Source organism: Syngnathus typhle, linkage group LG3 (genome assembly GCF_033458585.1).
Source record: "Syngnathus typhle isolate RoL2023-S1 ecotype Sweden linkage group LG3, RoL_Styp_1.0, whole genome shotgun sequence".
In the NCBI taxonomy this organism is placed as follows: domain Eukaryota; kingdom Metazoa; phylum Chordata; class Actinopteri; order Syngnathiformes; family Syngnathidae; genus Syngnathus; species Syngnathus typhle.
In genome coordinates this window covers 19,304,192-19,326,085 of record NC_083740.1, presented here as the reverse complement: position 1 = coordinate 19,326,085, position 21,894 = coordinate 19,304,192, and the positions used below count along the sequence as shown (strand labels likewise).

The 21,894-nt window shown below is 39.8% G+C and overlaps 1 protein-coding gene across 1 annotated transcript in view; it reads left to right on the top strand.

Moving 5' to 3' along the window:
• The window catches only part of neurl1aa (neuralized E3 ubiquitin protein ligase 1Aa), a 34,086-nt gene that overhangs the window by 6,249 nt on the left and 5,943 nt on the right, over nt 1-21,894 (top strand). The window contains exons 2-4 of the mRNA XM_061274977.1: nt 1,427-1,677; nt 3,691-4,012; nt 14,194-14,910. Of these exons, the coding sequence (XP_061130961.1) occupies nt 1,427-1,677; nt 3,691-4,012; nt 14,194-14,910 (1,290 nt within the window). The remainder of the gene's footprint in view (nt 1-1,426; nt 1,678-3,690; nt 4,013-14,193; nt 14,911-21,894) is intronic.

Sequence of the window (21,894 nt, the reverse complement as noted above, 5' to 3'; positions counted from 1 at the left end):
CTTCAGCAGGCTACTTATTATTGATTTTATGAGACAATGCTTCGGGCCAGTTTAAATTTAGGCGGCCCGCGGGCCGGAATTTGGTCCATGTACGAGGTGCACCGGACTACAAGGCGTACTGTCGGCTTTTGAGAAAATTTGAGGTTTTTAGGTGCGCCTTATAGTCCGGAAAATACGGTATTCAAGAATGCCATACCTACAATTCATAATGCAAGAGTGACTGGAATGTAATGTAAAGATAAAGTTTGCCTGTAAAATAGCACAATAACATCACAAAGCTGTTTCTTTTTATTTGAAGATGTCAAAAAGGGTCTTGTTTGTGTGTCATGTAAAACAAAAGGTATGTTTTGACTGGATCTGATTGCTGTAGAACGCGGCACAAGACAGCGGCGCAGATACAAGGGGTTGCTAAGGAACATGAATTCACACACAGCAGCTGCGCCTCTTTAGAACTCGGTAATGCATTCAGCTCAATTTGCTTTGGACCATGTGCCGCAAACTCAATTGCTTTCCTGTGGCTGTGCCAAAACAAAAGGCCAAATCAATGTTTTTAGTGGATACCCGTGCAAGATGAAATAATTCAAGCGTCCTTTCTAAATTTCTCCTACCATTTTGTATTTCTTCAGTATCCAAGAAAGTGACAAGAGTGCCAAACCGTTTGATGGTCATAGGGCTACATTTGACATCTGTCGCTACCACTTTCAGCGGTTTGATACTTAACACCTATACATCAATGTAGGATCTTTTGAAGTCCAATGATGATCTTCGCATGATAAACACCAACTGTACCTTTGGTTATTTTGGTTTACCCTTATATTTTAACATTTGTAATTTTCTAACCAGTGTTCCATTTGCCTCATTTTTATAATCTATTCTCAGTGAAAGGACGGAGCAATAAATATTGTCCCTTATCTTCCTCAGTCTTTTTCCTTTTGCCATAAGACATTACAAAAACAATTTTTGTTTAGCACAGAAGCACAAGTGTGTTTTAAAAATGCCCAAAATGACATTCAGTGTAATTAGTGTCCCCAGAAATCATACAAGTAAAAAATACTGCACTTGTTTCTCCAACGCAAGAACGTTATGGACTACAGATTGCCAATAGCAATGGGTGGCGTAGATCTTAAAACGTGAATGCTCGGGAGACTTTTGGAGCCTTTTGGTAAACAAAACCGCTCAATATGCAAATCTGGTTGTCTGTGAAATTACAACGTAGTTAGCAAATAGTTATGTACCAACACAATATAAAATGAAAGGATTAAGTTCACAGCATACTAATTTACTTATTTCTATCTTGATTTACTATGCTGCTCACATGCTATGATGTGTCCATACGAGAAGTGCCTTAACAATGCTTTTTTGGTTGTGATTACATATGTGATGTAAATAATATGCATTGATTTGAGTGTTTTGTCTTTTCCTCCAGACTCCCTCGGTGGGCCCTTCCCATCCACATCCCACCGCTGTCACCACAAACCCAAGAGATGTTTGCCTATCCAGTGCGGTAGTGTTGGGGGTCCCCTTCCCGCCAGCCCACTTCTCTTTCACCCTAATGCTAAAGGTTCCCAAATTGTCATGGACCTTGCCCAAAAGATAGTCAAGAGGCAAGGAAGTTTCTGCAATGCCATCACCTTCAGTAACAGGCCCATAGCCTTGTATGAGCAGGTCCGGCTCAAGGTAGTCCAATTCATTCAATACTCATATTTTATATACCGTATTTCCCGCACTATTAGGCGCACCGGATTATAAGCGCACCTTCAATGAACGGCCCATTTTAAAACTTTGTCCATATATAAGGCGCACCGGATTATAAGGCGCATAAAATAGAAGCTATACTGCAACAAACGGAGGTTGACTAGGGTTGCGGTATGCATCCACTAGCCAATAACCAACGAGCCCTCTGTAAACAATCGCGTTTCTCAAACAATCTCCTATAAAATGATCGGAACTGACTAAAGTTTGATCTAACGCATTGGTACTACTTACCTATGTTTCCCTTCCATATCGAACCGTAGATTTACTCGAAACATTAACGGAGCAGCCTATTTTGACATGGAATAGCCTGATGCGTACAGCAGCTATCGTTATAGCATTAGCCATCCGCAAATTCCCATGAGCCTCAGCTCGCAATCTCCCATGAGCCTCAGCAAAGTGTAAACAATCGCGTTTCTCAAACGATCGGAACTGACTAAAGTTCGATCTAACACATTGGTACTGCTTACCTACCTTTCCCTTCCATATCAATCCGTAAATTTACTCGAAACATTAACGGAGCAGCCTATTTTGAAATGAAATAGCCTCGCGGGTACAACAGCTATTCGGTGACGCCCCCTGACTACAGTTGCCGTAATGTTGGGAAGCGATGCGACCTTGTAATTTACTAGTTGTAGTAAAACGTACTGAAACATTTTGGCAGAGCACTGTGTACAACCAGTATGGATCAACAAATTCATCAATTGATCCATATATAAGGCGTTCTGCATTATAAGGCGCACTGTGTTTTTTTTTAGTAAAATGTAAGTTTTTAGGTGCGCCTAATAGTGCTGAAAATACGGTACTTATGTACTCATATTAAGATTAGGGGTGTAACGATACATCGATACACATCGATTAATCGATATAATGCTCTACGATTTATTGGCATCGATGCTAAAGGTAAACATCGATTTATATCGCCGTGTTTGACCTCGGACATTAGACGCGACTTTATTTTGAAATCCAGTTCATTGTTGCTTGCTTCCTCTCTCCGGGAGCAGTGCGCCCGGCGTTGTTGTGTTGTGAGCAGAGCACGCGCGTGAAAGGGGAGGCGACAACTAGTACGCGGCTCCTGGGCTGGTGCTATGGCTAGTGTCCAAAGAGACGAGGAAATTTGCTCCCCTTTAGGCTTCAAGTCATTCGTTTGGAAGCACTATGGATTCCAAAGAAAAGATGGCTCAACGGACAAGACACGTGCAGTTTGTAAATCCTGCCATGCGGTGATCAAATATTCAGGGAGCACAAATCTCGCCGCACATTTAAAGAAAAAACACGACATCAAAGTTCAGTGTTAAAATAAGCACTTTGTATACTACAATACTCTTGTAATTTCCTAAATAAAGAGTTTGCAGTACCTTGTTGATTTTGCGTATGAATTGTTATAAATCAGGATATTGTTCTATATTTTTTATTAAAAAAAAAAAAAATCGATCGTAGAGCACTATATCGCGATATATCGTGAATGAATCGCAGCAGGCTTTAAGATATCGGCAAATATCGTATCGTAGTTCTTTATATCGATATTATATCGTATCGTGAAAAAACCCGCGATTTACACCCCTAATTAAGATGTTTTGATTTTCAAAAGAAAATGTATTTACCATGCTTGATAAAGTGTATCAAGAAAAAATAAGGCAAACTATTTAAAATTTTAATCATGCAAAAGATGCGTAAACTTAGATCATAAATGTGATGCAGTATGCACCAGAGGACAAAATAATAGTTAAAATTCCAACTGAACTCCGACCTCTCAGCTCTCTGAGACAAATCGAACTAAGATTACTTAGACATTGTCTCAGATCTGTTTTTTTCATCTTTTTTTCATCATTTGAATTTGTTCGATTTGTCTTGTTTTATTTTTGTACTGATGAATCTGTTGGTTAACATTTTGGTCCACTTGCCAGTGATTTAAAAATACTTTTTTTCTGTCTTCAGATTACTAAGAAACAATGTTGTTGGAGTGGAGCTCTGCGTCTGGGGTTTACGTCCAAAGATCCGTGCAGGATCAACCCGGACAACTTGCCAAAATACGCCTGCCCAGACTTGGTGTCTCAAAGTGGCTTCTGGGCAAAGGCTCTACCTGAAGAGTTTGCCAACGAAGGCAATGTTATCGCCTTTTGGGTTGACAAGAAGGGCCGTGTTTTCTACCGCATAAACGAGTCCACCCCCATGCTGTTTTTCAGCGGAGTCAGAACCACAGAGCCCCTCTGGGCTCTAATTGATGTTTATGGTCTGACCCGCGGAGTGCAGCTGCTAGGTAAGATGCTTGATCTGGGTTACCAATTAATACAAGCGTAGCTACAATTTTTCCTTTAAGTCTGTGTTTTTATTTTAAGATTCCAAATTTTCACTGTTGTCATGCTAGGTCTTGAAATTGATCTAAAACTTTAAGTTCTGAATCATGCTTTTTGTCTTTATGTATTCAAGCTGTAGAACAGTTAAACAGATCCCTGAAATGCCTTCTTTATTATGCTTTTTTTCTGCTAAAACAGTTGCTCAGGGTTCAGGGTAACAACCAATCACAGCACAGCTTGTGAATGTCACATGACTGAAGTAATAACAGGGGAGCCGTGATTGCCTTAGCCCCCTCCTGAGATAGAGAAAAATGATTGTTTTTTTGCTGCTTAATTCATGTTCCACGGATGCAATATTAATCAGAATGCCGTGTTGAGAATAGTCAGGATGGATAGAACATATCATTTTAAAGGAAAGTTGACTCCCCATTTATTATTAGACGAATGCCATGCTTGTCAAATTAATAATTTGGAAGAAAATGAACTAAATCAACAAACAAAACCCATTAAATATTTTCCAATTGCACAGATTCACAGCAGAAGGATCAAAAAGCCCCCAAACAGTGTTGATCATTTCATAGAGTGCCATCACATCCAGTCAAAACACTAAACACGCACTTGATGGTGATAAAGTGAGCTGCTTTCAAACTCAGCTTAACATTTGCCGAGGAAATTTGAAACAATTCATTGTCGACTTTGAGAAACCTATTTTCAAACCACAGGTGCACAATGCTCCAGAAAATAGTTTGCTATTTTCTGCTGGATGAAATTTAACATGAACATTTTTTGCTGGTAACATGACATTTATTTGCTGGAAGAAATGTAACATGGAAATTTTCTGCTGGAAGAAATGTAACATAAAAATGCACAAACAAGTTTAAGTAATAAATAATACACCTACCGTATTTTCCGCACTATAAGACACACCTAAACACCTCCAATTTTCTCAAAAGCCGACAGTGCACCTTTTAATCAGGTGCGCCTTATATATGGACCAATATTGAGCCACTACAGCAGGCGTGTCCAAAGTCCGGCCCGCGGGCCAAATGTATATAGCTTGTATATGGACAAAGTTTTAAAATGGGCCATTTATTGAAGGTGCGCCTTATAGTCCGGTGCGCCTTATATATGGACAAAATTTAAAAATGGGCCATTCATTGAAGGTGCGCCTTATAATCCGGTGCGGTTTATAGTGCGGTAAATACGGTACATGTATAACTCATAACATTTACCACAGTCATCTTTAAAAGGCATTTAAACTTTAAATAAAACACCTTATTTTCAGACGGTCTATATCAGTTTTACTTTTCTTTAGTCATCTGAGCCTTAATGAGACAACTGAGTTGACGCAGCTGTTGTGATTGAGGTGCACTATGCCAAAGGGTATTGTCTCCCTAGAGAAATGTAGCGCACAAATGATCTTGTTCTCATTTTTTATGATTGCTAAAACCTGGCATTTGAACCCTCGTTATATCCCCTCCACTGTATGTGTGCAAAGTACTATATTCTTTTCCTTAGAAAGCAACTGTTTTCATCCCGCTACTGTTTAAAAATAGACTACTAGTGCCATCAAGATAGCACATTCGGTTGCAACTGTCCACAGAGTTGATTGACACAATTCTAGCTAGAGTAGTAGTGGCTATGTAGGCATTATCTATTATTATGCAATATATATTATTATGTAGTCATTCAGTCATTTAGTCTCCATAAAAGGTTCAGTTAAATGTTTATTAGGGTGACCACATTGAGATGAGTCACCTCACTGTCAGGAGGGTAACAATCTTTATAAAGGAGCTTGTATATGATGCCAAAGTTTTGTCTGACAGAAATCAGTGGAGTGCATCTATGGAAGAGAAACATACTTCTCAGCATTACTTCCTTCCAAGCACATACTGTATTATTCTTTAGCGCAACAGAAGTCCCTGTTGCTATTTTACATGTGGGTCAAGAATGGTCTCATGTTTCATTGTGGACTGACTGACATCACTCTACAAATGGGGGTCAGTTCCGTGTGGTTGTGAAACACCACTAATGGCTTGCATAGAAAGATTTGATGGTGCATTTCAGTGTCTTTGTGAGCATACTAATTCATTTTCTTGGGTTCTGTGCGCCCCTTTTCTGTGCACAACCTTCCACAAACCCTCCCCATCTCCCAATAAGCCCTTAGGCATTAACATCTGAAGTACGTTCACATCTGAGACCTTTTCTCTTTGCTTTCATCTCTTGTTTTGTCTGGCATAAAAAATGCGGCTGTTTCTTTGTTTCATTCTCAGATGGCAAAAGTTAAATTAATGGCTTTCTTACCACACTTGATATGGGTAATGGGCTTTTGTTTTTTTTGCCATGCGTTTATTGATATTGCCGGGCAAATCCTTACCTGAATCCTTTAAATAATTAACTAACCCAAATAATTTAACGTGTTTATTTAACTTTTATTTAACCAGTCATTTAGACACTTGAGAAAGGGCATTTGCAATGCCTGCCTGCTGTCAAGTCGGCACTGCAATTAGAATTAGAAGTATTTTAATTATTGTGCTTTCCTTTGACTATACGTAATCCCAAATATATAAAGGCTAAATTAAAATCCTTTGGGATATTGTTTTTCTCTCAGGTTCCGTCTAACTCGTACATGAGCCCAAATAACGAATAAATAACAGGGCTCCAGACTGCCCCCAAGTGGTCACAGTTTGCCCCTAAAATTGCAGACAGTATGAGTTAACTGCAGGGGTGTCAAACTCATTTTATTTCACGGGCCGCATTGTAGTCAATTTCTTTCAGAGGGCCATTATGACTGTCAACCCAAATAAATGTATCAGCACCTCATATTATACACAGTATAAGCTACAAAATAAACTGACAAATAACTTTTCAAATCAGACTAGTAAAAACTGATCAAATAGTTAAAAATATATATATATTTTTAAAAGTGAAGACAATTTGCAATTCGCGTAATGACACACGAATTTGATGCACAATTTATCTTCGCGGGCCACATAAAATGATGTGGCGGGCCGTATCTGGCCTCCCGGGCCTTGAGTTTGACACCTGTGAGTTAATGTCTCCTCGTCAAGTGTTCCCGGTGAATATACAGACCTTGTCTGTTTTTTTTTCTATATGAAAGCTTATGCTGTCGCTTTTTTGTGTGACAGTAAAATAACTTTAAAACCTTTAAGGTAAATACCATTTGTATTTTATAGTTAGTTCCTTTATTCATTTAAGACAGAAGAAGTGCATCAATGACACGTGAGTTTTTTTTATTAAACTGTGGTCCCCAACATTTTTTTTGTACAACGGATTTAAAAAAAGTACAGTCATTGTCACGACTGCATTAAGGAATCTGTCAACATTTTACTAACAGGAGCAGGGCTAAATCTTGACCTGCTCAGTGGCCTAGTGGTAGAGTGTCCGCCCTGAGACTGGAAGGTTGAGGGTTCAAACTCCTGCCGGGTCATACCAAAGACTATAACAATGGGACCCATTGCCTCCCTGCTTGGCACTCAGCATTAAGGGTTGGAATTGGGGGGTTAGATCACCAAATGATTCCTGAGCACGGCACCGCTGCTGCTCACTGCTACCCTCTCCCCCAGGGGATGGATCAAAATCACATGGAATGGGTTAAATGCAGAGGACAAATTTCACCACACCCAGATGTGTGTGTGACGATCATTGGGACTTTAACTTAACTTTAACTTTAAACAATGAAACATAATTTAAATCATGATTGGCTTCTCTTGATTTTTAAAATGTGATAATAAAGTATAAAGAATAAAGATAGTAATAATAAAAAAAATAAGGATTAGGGTGCAGAACGATGGTGTACATTTAATAGTTTCCAAATGTGAAAGAACCCTGTAATGCACATTAATATATTGAAGATATATCGCAAAATGAAAATGCAGGAGGCATATTTACCGTAATTTTCGGACTATAAGTCGCACCGGAGTATAAGTCGCACCAGCCATAAAATGCCCAAAAAAGTGAAAAAAACCCATATATATGTATATAAGTTGCTCCTGAGTATAAGTCGCCCCCCCACCCAAACTATGAAAAAAAACGCGACTTATAGTCCGAAAATTACGGTAGATGGTCAGTTGTTCAAGAATAATATCAAGAATGTAGGCACTGGGGACCATTTGGTGTGCTTCTGGCCTGTATGTAAATGTGATTCTGCAGCCTATATCAGTCAGTGTGGTTATAAAAGAGCTGAACTTTAATGAGACTGAAGGAACACCAGAACACAGTCCTGATTGCTGGGATAATTTGATTCACTTTCCTTACCCCATTTTTTGCCAAGGCCGCACACTGTCTGACTAATGAAGCAGTAGAAGTCCATAAACCTAACAAATTTCAGAATCTAATGCAGTCACAGAAAGGGAAAAAAAATCAAGTATGATGTGATTTTAATAATGAAATAGTGCTTGAACTTGAACTAACATCTGGTCTTGTAATTTTAATCATTGATTGTGCAATGTCCTTTTTCAACTATGCTGTCTGAAATTCATTGGCTCAACTCGTAATAAATGTCCTGGCATCACTAGCTCACCAGCATCATCAGCTCTGAGAGACATCTGGGAGAAACTGTCAGGCAATGAAGGATCATTTGGATATTGCATACACTTGACTGACATTGATGTTTAACTTGGCGAAAGTAACTGTCTGAATCGGGTTACTCAAAGTTACTAATCTATGCTCATGATGAGAAGCGACGCATTTATACCAGTATCGATATCGGTGTTAATACTGTACACGTACTCTGATTGCAAAAAAAGCTCCTGTATTACACTACTGCAAGTTATGCTTTACGAAATGGATGATGAACACTCATTAGATGACTACTAGTATTCGTAGAGGTCTGTGGCGCAAAACTATGGTAATCTTCATTGGTGGATTTTAATATCCTCGCTGTTAAGGAATATGGGTATATTGCCTTTCTTTTTGTAAAGGCTTTGTCAGGAATAACCTTCGAACAACTTCTCCAAGTACTTCTGGGTCAACTTGCTTGCATAGAAAAGGAAAGTTCTTTGGCAAAATCGGGAATCTGTAGAGGCCCTGTTTTTTTTGTCTATTTCTTATGGCATTTCCTCACCTAATCGTGTAGACTGATCCCACCTAATTGAAATGCCTTGTTACGTTGTACATGCTACATTTAAGTGAAATGTGTGGCTGTTAATTCATGCTGTTAGATGCCAAAATGTCAGTAATGACAAGTGTTGGATTGGAGTCAATGTTAAAGAATGATTCAAATCATGTTTTTATTCTAGTTACATATAATGACATTATTAGTTAACGGTTCTTGGTATTGATAATTATTTAAATGTCGGGACTAATAGTTGCACTCAACCTGGAAAATGGCATTAGCTTTTGCTTTTTTGTGTGTCGTGCGTGCAAACAAAATAAAAGGTTGGGCTCATGACTGAGAAAGAAGGACCATGCTGAATTCCGATGATGACAAAAGGGACATAGCATTTTTCCCTCTTTGTTACGGCCACGTGTTAGAAGCCTGACGTTCAAAATACGGTTTAAAGCCTTGTGGCCTGATGAGGGAATGTGCACTTGTCCTTTGCCAAGAATAAAAGAACATTGCAAAGCATCTAGGACAAAATCCCCTCTGACTACATCCCTCTATTTGACAACCCCTCCTCCTCTGACATTTTGATTCACCTTCTCTCATGCATTAGTGGGTCATTGTACGTGACCTTAATGCCTAGCCGGTTAAAGGGACTAAATCTTACTTTCTCTAACATGTATTTGTGCTGCCTTTCCAAATATATACTTCTGAGGGCCCAAAACATTCAGATTTATTTTGCCCATTTGGGCTATTTCCTCTTTACTTGCTCTCTATTGTTGTATAACCTGACCTCTCTTTTTTAAAATCTCTGAATATCTCCTGTTTCATTTTATTTTCTCCATCTCTGTCTTCACCTTTGCTGACATCAGATAATACCCTCCCATGAGACTTTGGATAAAGATAAACCCATTGAGCATGTGCGCCTGTGTGCGTGCGCGCGTGTCTGAGTAAATCCCAGCTCCAACACTGGCTCACACTCTTGGCATCTTTCATCTACCCTGGCGAACAGATCTACTAAGCCAACGTCCCTCCCCGCACTTAACCATGTACGGCATTAGCTTGCCATTCCCTAATCAAAAACATTTACTGTGTGAGCCAATGTCTGTTTGAGCCAAAATAGACATCTGCATTTCTCCTCCAGCAACCTCGGTCGGCCTTTGTATAGTCAATGTGTTGTGCTTGGAATGGATTAGCCTGCCAGGTGGTTTATTCTTACAATCAAAAAGGCGCCGTCCGGGGAGACGGGAGAATCACAAGCCAAATAGGTTCTTTTTTTTGAAAAAAATTGTATTGATCAATAATCCAGTTTCGTTCGGTCCATAGTGATGAATCAGGTGAGCGTACCGTTTGCACCGCAAATCCATCCTCTCTTGGATCACGTGTTACAGAACGTACACATACACACACTGTCATGGTATTGACAAGTTGCACCGTTTTGGCTTGAATACCAAGTGGAACTCCGTGATTGGCTGTTTTTAAAGGGGCCATGGGCCAATAGGGCAAAGGGATTGTGTGTGGGGATTGTGCTAAAAGCGCAGGTGCACCACCATTGATGGGCAGCAGCTGCTGAAGCCACAAAAGAACAAAAGTAACACACAGATTCATCCATTTCAAGCAAATACAGTTTAAGAGGGTCCACAAAAATACAGCATGCAGTATTATAATTTAATAATGTATAGTTACAATTTAGACATATTAGGGCTGGGCTATATGGACCAAAACTGATATCCCGGTATATTTAGGACAAATGGTGATTTACGATATATATCGGTATTTTAAACAAAACATGTTCTGTTTAAACTCGACACCACATGTTCCACTTTCTGCTCAACAGAGCACAGCTGAACAAATAAAAGAAATATGAAGAGAAGTATAATAGTATGCAACCATTTATTAGATCTATGATACAAATAGCTTACATTTTAAAAATAACAAATGTAAACTAAAACAGGCTTTGGCAGGAAAACATGGGCCTACAGCTTCGTGGTAATTAATGAAAACTGATTTAAATAAAGAGCTGTGCAAATACCAAAACTGTAAATAAAACAGATTGACCCTGGCTGGAAACAGACCTACAGCTGTTTTTACAGCTGTATGAAATGAAAACCGATATAATAATGAATGCATTGAACAAAAATACATGTGAAAATACAATAAATAACCTGTGACAAATTTAAAGGGGCTACATGTGTTTTAAATAAAAAGGTCATTTATAAACAAATAAAAAACTAAAAGACAGGCAATACTGAAGTAGCAAAGTTGGCCATAAACACCACGCAGATTCATACAGCAGTTGTTGGTTATGCTTGCAGATGGTGGAAGAGGTTCGAAGTGCTTCTGCCTTTTGAAATAATTTGCTTGTGGTATGTTTTACAGATAACATTTTGTTGCTCTTCATCTACAATCCGAAATCCAAAATACCTCAAAATTAGAGAGCTATTGGTTTTTTTTCCTTTTGAACTAGCTCTTTCTCTCTATCACCCAGCATAGTAGCCGCCATTTTATTTTGAAAAGTATCTTGAGTTGCGTTGTACGTCGGAGAAGCCTATGTAAACACGCAAGGGGCGGGGTTGAGCCAAAGAGGATGAAAAGGAAATAGTGCCCTGTGCAGTATTTTTCAGGCACAGAGAAGAGCAAATATAACAAAGGCAGCACCTAAATATATTACCGTATTTTCCTGACTATAAGTCGCATTTTTTTTCCATAGTTTGGTTAGGGATGCGACTTATAATCAGTCACATTATTACTTGATTATTAACACATTACTTCCTTACTAGTATAGTTGATCACTTTACTTAACGTTATTTTCACTTTAAACCGCATGAGGGCGCACTATGCCTGTGGAATAATTGGAACTGCAACTGACAATGAGTCTGACCTCAGCGCCGCATGTACTTCCGTAGTCAGCAGCGGCGTTGTTCATAAGTGACACGGAGGACGAAGATTTCGATGGATTTAATGATTTGGAGTGACACGGATGGTTCGATAAAATTGTTATTTATGTTATAGTTATTTGAATAACTCTTAATATGTTACATCAGGCACGTTCTCAGTTCCTCGTTTGTGTTTATGTAACGTTGGCATACCGTATCGTTTAGCCAGTTGTTGCCTATTCATGTCTGTTCTTGGTGTTGGACTTTGTCAAATAAACTTCCCCCAAAAATGCGACTTGTACTCCGGTGCCACTTATATGTTTTTTTCTTCTTCATTATGCATTTTATGGCTTGTGCGATTTATAGTCCAGAAAATACGGTATATATATCGGTATAGCGGGATTGTCCCAAATACGTATCTCTTTCTGGAATATATTGATATAACTCGTAATACCGATGTACCACCCAGCCATAAGACAGATGACTCGGACAGTTAGTCTTTAATTGTCGTAGCATGCATGTTAAAAGTGAGAGGAAGCCAGGGCACTTGGAGAAAACACACGGGGAAAAATGCCAACTCCATACAGGATGCCAACCCAAGTGAGGTGGATGTGCTGAGAAGAAAACCATGGGTATAACAGTTTTGAATGTACCATTTGTGATGTGCAGCCACACGGAAAGCGCAACACATCACACACAAAAGGATTTCATTCATGGATATTCTCACGTCGGATGAAAATTCTCGCAAAACCAAGATTAAATGTGATTTCAGAATAAACAATCATAGTGGACAAAGAAGCGACAGTTTTGTCAAAAAGAAAAGGCATTGATCAAAGGAGCACGAAGTCTCTGTTGCGCCATGATTGTTCTGATATTTGATTCTCCACCGCGCCTCTGCGCCGCCTCGTCACCTTGCTTTCTGATTGGCTGCACGCCACTTTCAACCGGCTGCTTGCCCGTTTCCCCTTGGGTGACACCACACACTATCAATCCACAAAATCAACATGTTGAACATCCCCAATTTGAGGTCGGGTGTCCTTTCGACCAACCGAGATCAGTCTGAGGACGCCACGCATGGCATGAATATCTGCTAAGATTATCTTTGGAGCCATTACTGGAATCATAGCCAACCTACAATTGTCGGTAGGGGAGATTCGAGGCTAAATTGGGGTCGATAATCCGACCGTGCGACCCACTCTTTAATCTATTGCCACATGTTTCCAGCTAAGAGATTTCCAATCAATAAATATCACATAACTAACTGAACTCACCTTTAGCATATTAAACTCAAGTACTTTAGAACAACCATGTCCCATTCCATTGTAGGATTATTGGGCTGGTGTGTATTCCCAGCAGCTGTTTACAGGCGAGTGGCCTGCCCCACAACCCTGGTAATTGAAGCCAAGAGCTTTATCTGGAGTCAGATAGAGGCACCCTGACTCCACCAGGACTGATAGGCTCTCCAGAGACAAACATAGGCCTCCTGCCCTCTTTTCTTACCTCAGTTGCATTCAAAAGAGGATCTCTCCTTATCTACCTAACCTTCTGCTTAGGAGGGAAGAAGAGGTCACCCCTTCTTGCACATTAGTCTTGCCTAGTTTTCTTGTTCGGTTTACTGGGCTAATTTTAACTCCACCACAGGGAAGGAAGTAAAGGAGGGCACATACGTACAGAGTTGTTATTTTGAGCAATCATGTCATGTTCTAGGATGAGCAACTTTATCTCTGCTTGAGTAGTGGCCGTGTGTGTGTGTGTGTGTGTGTGCCTATGTTTTTGGCCACACCATACAATATATGTTAACTGTATTTTGTACTAGCACAAGCATGTGTACTTACTCACACAAATGGTATGGATACGTGTTCTATAATTTAATTCAACTGCAGAAAGTTGTATGATTCAGCACTACTAAAGCTGGGATGTATTAACGTGGCCTCCAGCTATCCATTTTCTCTTCACACATAGATTTGGATGTTTTGTTTTTTGACATACCCTTTTTATGTACTTTTCTTGGGGTTGCTGTTGAGTTTGTGTCTCAGATGACCTTGGGCAAGAGAACGGGCTACCTCGGATTACAAATTTAAACTAAACTACTTCTGACAGTGGTGTTGTTGCACTCATTATCATCTTGCATTAACTAACCACAAACTGAATTGCCAAACAAAAATATTACAGCACTGAATTGCTTTTTCACATTTCTTTTCAGACAGTGAGATTGTTCCCCCTGACTGCCTGCGCCCACGCTCTTTCACAACAGTACGCTCCTCCTCTCTCCGCCGTGAGGCTGAAGACTCCCGTCTATCCGTCAGCCTGTGCGACCTCAACCTTCAGCAGGAGGACGGAGGCAGCTCCCACTCACACCATCACACGCTCCACCTGGCGTCAGCTTCCTCAACCTGTCCCATCCCCCAGAACTCCCTCAACTCACAGCAATCATCTTTGCTGCCGTCTGCCCTGGAGAGTGATCTCCACTTCCACCAGTTGCGTGGCGCCCATATTAAGACTCTTGATGAACAGACTGTGGCAAGATCAGAGCATTCACGGGAGGAGCGCACTTTAGTTTTCACCAACCGCCCCCTCCATATTGGAGAGTGTGTGTACATCAAAGTCACCAAGTCTAGTCCAGCCCGCTCAGGCTCCCTGTCCTATGGTGTGACATCATGTGACCCAGCTGTACTGCGCCCCAGTGATCTGCCATATAATCCAGAGGCTCTAGTCGACAGAAAGGAGTTTTGGGCAGTGTGTCGTGTGCCCACCCCTCTACAGAGCAGTGACATCCTAGGCTTCTTGGTCAACCAAGAGGGAGAGGTCATCTTAAGCCACAATGGCACCAATGTCGGCATGCAAGTCTGTGTGGACAACTCGCGCCCACTCTGGATGTTCTTTGGTCTACATGGTGCTGTCACTCAGCTAAGAATTCTGGGTAAGCAGAAATCTCATTCAATGACATATATCCCTTACACCAGGGGTGCCCAATATGTCGATCGCGATGGACCGGTCGATCGCCAAGCCACTATTGGTCGATCGCGTGATATTAAAATTATTATTTTTTTCGCACTTGACGCGTGTACAAACAACGGCGCTAACAACACAACACAAACACGCTAGCTCGCAAGTTCCCTACAATTGTCAGAACCCTGTTTTTTCTCTTAAACTTAAAAAAGGGTATAGAAATGAGTGGGGCAGATGGCCATAGTAAGAAGTATCACTTTCATAGAGAATGGGAGTAGGACTTTTTTTTCACAATGACATATATATATATATATATATATTAGGGATGCACCGAAATAAAAATTCTTGGCCGAAAACCAAAAATGAGGAAACCAAGGCCAAAAACCGAAAACCGAAACACCAAAAGAAATGATTATGTCAGTTATTAGAACCACAGCATTTATGGATTTATTTATATTATATATTATATTATATTAATATTATCTTTATAATATTAATATTATTATCTGATATTATATTATTTATATATATTTTATTTATATAGCATTTGTTTTCAGCATTGCATGTTTTGCAAATCGCTATCCGTGGGTCTTTGAGATAGTGAAATCAGTCCACACCGCAGACATGCTGGCTCTTATCCCGTTTTCCCGCGTGCTGGTTGCGCTGTTTGCGCTGCTTGCTTACGTCATCACAAGTTTCGGCCGTGTTGTTTCGGTGATTTAGGTCTTTCGGCATAAAACTGAAAATGCACTTTTGGGTCATTTTCGGTCGAAGACTTTCGGTGGCCGAATTTTCGGTGCATCCCTTATATATATATATACATATATGTATATATATATATATATATATATATATACACACACACACACACACACGCACACACACACATACACTACCGTTCAAAAGTTTGGGGTCACAAAATTGTTTGGGTGACCCCAAACCTTTGAACGGTAGTGTAAATATTATTATAATAAAATATTATGAATTAAATATTATAAATTATATCTTATATTTGTATAATATTATATATAATCTATGAATATAAGTATACATATATATTATAAGATATTTTACACAGAAGATTATATATATAATCTCTAAATAATTATCTAAATAAATATATACACTATTGTTCAAAAGTTTGGGGTCACTCAAACAATTTTGTGACCCCAAACTTTTAAACGGTAGTGTACATATATATATATATATAATTTTTTTTTTTTTTTTTAGTGGGTAGATCTTTGTGACTTGGTCATTTCAAAAGTAGCTCGCGAGCTGAAAAAGTTTGGGCACCCCTGCCTTACACTATATATTAATATGTATACGTAAAAACACATACATACATATATATGATTGGCCATGTTTCAGTGTTTTTGAAAAAAGAAAAAATATAATACTGATGGATATTTTTTAATAGTTATTGGACTAAAAACTAAGTTGAGTAAGCAAGGGAAAAAGACCCAATAGAAAATACCAATGTGTGCTTTGAGTTTCTTGTTTTTGTTGTAGTGATTTCCCGCGAGTTGGAATTTTGTCATTTTTACTAGGGATTTCCCAATCCGATATTCTGTATTTGTATCAGCTCGGATTCGGTTATAGCAGGGGTGGGCAAACTTTTTGACTCGCGGGCCGAACTGGGTTCTAAATTTGGACCGGAGGGCCGAACCAGGAGCAGATGGACGTAGTGTTTGTGTGAAGTAATATAAGGGACCTGTAAAGGTCATTGCATAATTTTTTTTGGCCTTTAGTAGGTAGTAAAGCATGGATATTCCAAATAAGTTTTTTGAAAACAAATGCATTTATTAACAGCATTAAAAAATAATAATAATAATAATTCACTAAAAAACTGCTATCAGTGATTTTTTGCTAGTGCGTCATAGTCTGGAGTAAAATTTGTTGTGGCAATTCTTAGGAAAGATCCGAGGTGTTGGTCCGTTTACCTCGATCTGTGGCGGGTTGATGTTGACGTTCATGTGGCTGAACGTCACGTCGCGTACGTCGAGCCAAATTGGCCACACTCTTTTAAACACTCGGCACTGTGTCCACCTTGCTTTTTTCCTTGGGCGACTCATTTTATTGGAAGGATTCCAGGGGAAGGTTTGTGGGTGGCTTTAGCGCAAAACTGCATCTGAAAGCTCAGCGTGCAAATTACAAGAATGCGTTCATCACAGCCCACGCTCTAAATTTGGGACTGATACAAATAGAGCGCGAGTGCGCCATGTACACGTACACGCACTTGTGAGTGTGCACCGAGCTTTCTGACACGGCTTCCGGCTTCCGGTAGTAAATGCGCAGGCGAGCGCTTCCCCATCTACTGGGGAAACGCAGTCATTGCAGGCAAAATGACCAAAAAAAAAAAGTTTAATAATACAATTTGTTCAGGGTTGGCGAGCCGGATCAAACGGTCCCGTGGGCCGGATGTGGCCCGCGGGCCGTAGTTTGCCCACCCCTGGGTTATAGGATCAGTTCGATCCTGTTTAATGTGTTGCGGGGTACTTGGAGCAGGGACATAAGCGAGCATGGATATCAACAAGGAAATAAAACCGGGAAAGCAGATTGACTGACAAGTTAACTGATCAATCTTGCCATTATTCACGGCAACAATGATTGGTTGAGGTTTTTCTGGTCCCACCAAGTGCACGGTTTATATATCTGTCAGTGGGGAGAAATTTGAAATTTGAAAAATATTACAAAATTTGAAAAATATTACAAAATACATTCTAAATAAGATCCTCTCTAATACATTTAAGTACAGTAATCCCCTGCTTAGTTGAGATTCACTATTCATAAATTCACACTTGAGCATTTTTTTTCTGTTGAAAACTCTCACCCAATGATTTGATGAAAAATTCATGTCATAATGTTTTTTGTATATTATGAAGCCCAAACAAAAGTCTGTAGTAAAGGACCCCCTCGTACTCTTTGATGGCATATTTTAATTTATGACAAGTCTAAAGTAAAGGACAGTGATGGAATTATTGTCACGGAACGGATGGAGCAGGGCGACCAAGTGCATCTTAGACCAGGGTTTATTCAGCTAAAACAAACTAACAGACTCGGCAAACTGACATGACTTAACAAAACAACAAGAGGACTAACCAACAGGGACGTGAAACAAAGGACGTGAAAACATTAAACGACAACAAGAACCAAAAAGACATCAAGACAACAACAACACAATGATCCGATGGGGCAGACAGGATTTATATACACGACAGGTATCAAGAGGCAGGTGAGAATAATCAAACTACCGTTTTCTTTCCATGTATAATGCGCAAAATTTAACTAATTTATTGTCCTAACATCTGGGGTGCGCATTATACATGGGTACAAAAAAAAAAAAAAAAAAGTTTTATTTTTTATTTTTTAATCCGGATATCATACGGAGGCCGCCATTACAGATGCGCTTTCTTCTCTGCTGTTCACTTCAAACGCGCTCCATACAAACACAATGCCCTCGTATCAGACGCTTGCTCGATCACCTGCTCGTTTGCTGTCACAATGTACTCTACACAAATCCGAAACATTTCTTCGCTATTGAGTTTGCTAGCGCATGCGCAGTGATACTGACCGGCAGAATAACATCCGGTTGTTCCCAAAGATGATCTCTTTTCTGAAATAATTTTACGTTTACGGACTTAAGTAGGAGTCAAAATTTGGGTGCGTATTATACATGGGTCCAGGCTTTTTTCCAGCATCAACATGCCATTTTTAGGGTGCGTATTATACATGGGGGCGCATTATACATGGAAAAACGGTAATCATGGGCACACAGGAGGGGAGGGGCGAGCACACAGACAGAAACCATGACAACAAACACATAGTGGAACGGCTGGGGACGAGACGTGACAATTATGTCTCAACTTTGCCTGCGGAGACATCTCTTACCTGGTGGGTCTCACCTTTCTACAAGGTGCATGCAGCCTTAGGGAGGCAGCGTCATAATGACTAGAGCGCATACTTAATGAATGCCAAATAATTGTTTGGCATTTTGAACACATGCATTGGTAAAAGAGACCATCATTACTAATCTTAGTGTTGTACACTACAGTTTTTTTGGGAAAAACAGCAGAAAAAGGACTGGCATTGGTATAATTCCTGAAAGCACTGAAGTGCCTGTTTTCTAAAGAAGCAATTACAGTTCAATTCCAAGCTAAACATCACCTGGCCTTTAAAAATATCACAAGTGTTGGTCTGTTTAACAAAATGGATAATAGTGTATGACAGCAGTGGAAATTTTATCACCAGAGGGGGAGAGGGTACCCAGAATGTTTACTCAAGAGTACTGTTCCTGCAGAATAATATGTTCAGATATTGCTGATCAATATCATTAATTATAAAACAATAATGACTGAAATATAAATATATATACTGAAAGATTAAATACAATCTTTTGGGGTAATTTTTTAGATGAATTAAGCCCAAAGAAGTGTTCTTATACTATTAGTTTCCAATTCGCACATCATAGGCCCACCAAGAGAACGGTAAAATGGATATAAGAAAGTCCACACAACCCTGTTCAAACGCCAGATAATACAAAAAATAAAACTGAGACAATTTCAAAACACTTTTCCACAATTAAGCGAGCTATAACCTCCACAACTCAATTGAATTATAGGAAAGTAAAGATAGAACAAAAAGTGTATATCTCTTAAGTAGGATGTTGCTGTGCTCAGAAGTAACCAATCGCATTCAAATCACATGATGCTTAGTTGAACTGATTTATTGATGAAGTACGTTTTGCTATATTAGGGCGCACTTAAAAGCTTACATTTTACTCAAAAAAACACAGTGCGCCTTATAATGCAGAGCGCCTTATATATGGATCAATTGATGAATTTGTTGATCCATACTGGTTGTACACAGCGCTCCGCCAAAATGTTTCAGTCCGTTTCAGTACAACTAGTAAATTACAAGGTCACATTCAGCATTACGGCAACCGTGGTCAGGGGCGTCACTGAAGTAAGCTACTACTGGTCGATCGCATGACGTTTAAAAAAAAAAACTTTTTTTTTTTTTTTCTATTGGCTAGAATCCATCCCATCGCGTGATCGACATACATGTAAGCCTATCGAGAGGCAGTCACAGTAAAGCGCAACCCCCCCACCGCAGCAATCTGGCTCCGGATACGCAAGCCCGGCACCAAAGCTAACAACCTAATGAACGCATTACACATCAACGCACGCACTCGCGTTTTTCTTTTAAACTAGAGAAAGTCTATGACCATCAAAAATGAGTGGGGTTGCTGGACCAAGTAAGAAGCCAAACCGTATCACTTTCATACGGAATGGGAGTTGGACTTTTTTTTTTTTTACCTCGTTGACTGGGTTGACATTCCCTTTAGCATAGCTCCATCTCGTGGATGCAGAACGCAACCCTAGTCAACATCAGTTTGATGCAGTATCTTATATTCTATGCGCTTTTTAATCCGGTGCGCCCTACATATGAAATAATTTCTAAAATAAAAAGTTTCAATGAAGGTGCGCTTTATAATCCAGTGCGCTTTATAGTGCAGAAAATACTGTACACTTTAGTACTTGCAAAACATGTGTGTGAGATAGAGACAGAGGCTGCAGTACATTATTACCGTATTTTCCGCCCTATAAGGCGCACCTAAAAACCTACATTTTTATCAAAAGTCGACAGTGCGCCTTATAGTCCGGTGCGCCTTATATATGGATCAATTGATGAATTTGTTGATCCATACTGGTTATACACAGTGCTCTGCCAAAATGTTTTAGTACGTTTTAGTACGACTAGTAAATTAAAAGGTCGATCGCTTCCCAACATTACGGTAACTGTAGTCACGGGGCGTCACCGAATAGCTGTTGTACCCGTGAGGCTATTTCATTTCAAAATAGGCTGCTCCGTTAATGTTTCGAGTAAATCTACGGATCGATATGGAAGGGAGACATAGGTAAGTAGTACCAATGCGTTAGATCGAACTTTAGTCAGTTCCGATCATTTTATAGGAGATCGTTTGAGAAACTCCATTGTTTACACTTTGCTGAGGCTCATGGGAGATTGCGAGCTGAGGCTCATGGGTCTTTGCGGATGGCTAATGCTATAACGATAGCTGCTATACGCACCAGGCTATTTCATGTCAAAATAGGCTGCTCTGTTAATGTTTCGAGTAAATCTACGGATCGATATGGAAGGGAAACATGGGTAAGTAGTACCAATGCGTTAGATCGAACTTTAGTTAGTTCCGATAATTTTATACGAGATCGTTTGAGAAACGCGATTGTTTACACTTTGCTGAGGCTCATGGGAGATTGTGAGCTGAGGCTCATGGGTCTTTGCGGATGACTAATGCTATAACGATAGCTGCTATACGCGCGAGGCTATTTCATGTCAAAATAGGCTGCTCTGTTAATGTTTCGAGTAAATCTACGAATCGATATGGAAGGGAAACATGGGTAAGTAGTACCAATGCGTTAGATCAAACTTTAGTCAGTTCCGATCATTTTATAGGAGATTGTTTGAGAAACGCGATTGTTTACACTTTGCTGAGGCTCATGGGAGATTGCGAGCTGAGGCTCATGGGTTTTTGCGGATGGCTAATGCTATAACAATAGCTGCTATACGCAGCAAGCTATTTCATGTCAAAATAGGCTGCTCTGTTAATGTTTCGAGTAAATCTACGGATCGATATGGAAGGGAAACATGGGTAAGAAGTACCAATGCGTTAGATCAAACTTTAGTCAGTTCCAATCATTTTTTAGGAGATCGTTTGAGAAACGCGATTGTTTACAGAGGTTGGTTATTGGCTAGTGGGTGCATACCGCAACCCTAGTCAACCTCAGTTTGTTGCAGTATAGCTTCTATTTTATGCGCCTTATAGTCCGAGGCGCCTTATATATGGACAAAGTTTTAAAATGGGCCGTTCATTGAAGGTGCGCCTTATAACCCGGTGCGCCTAATAGGGCCCAAAATACGGTAAACCCAAAAGATG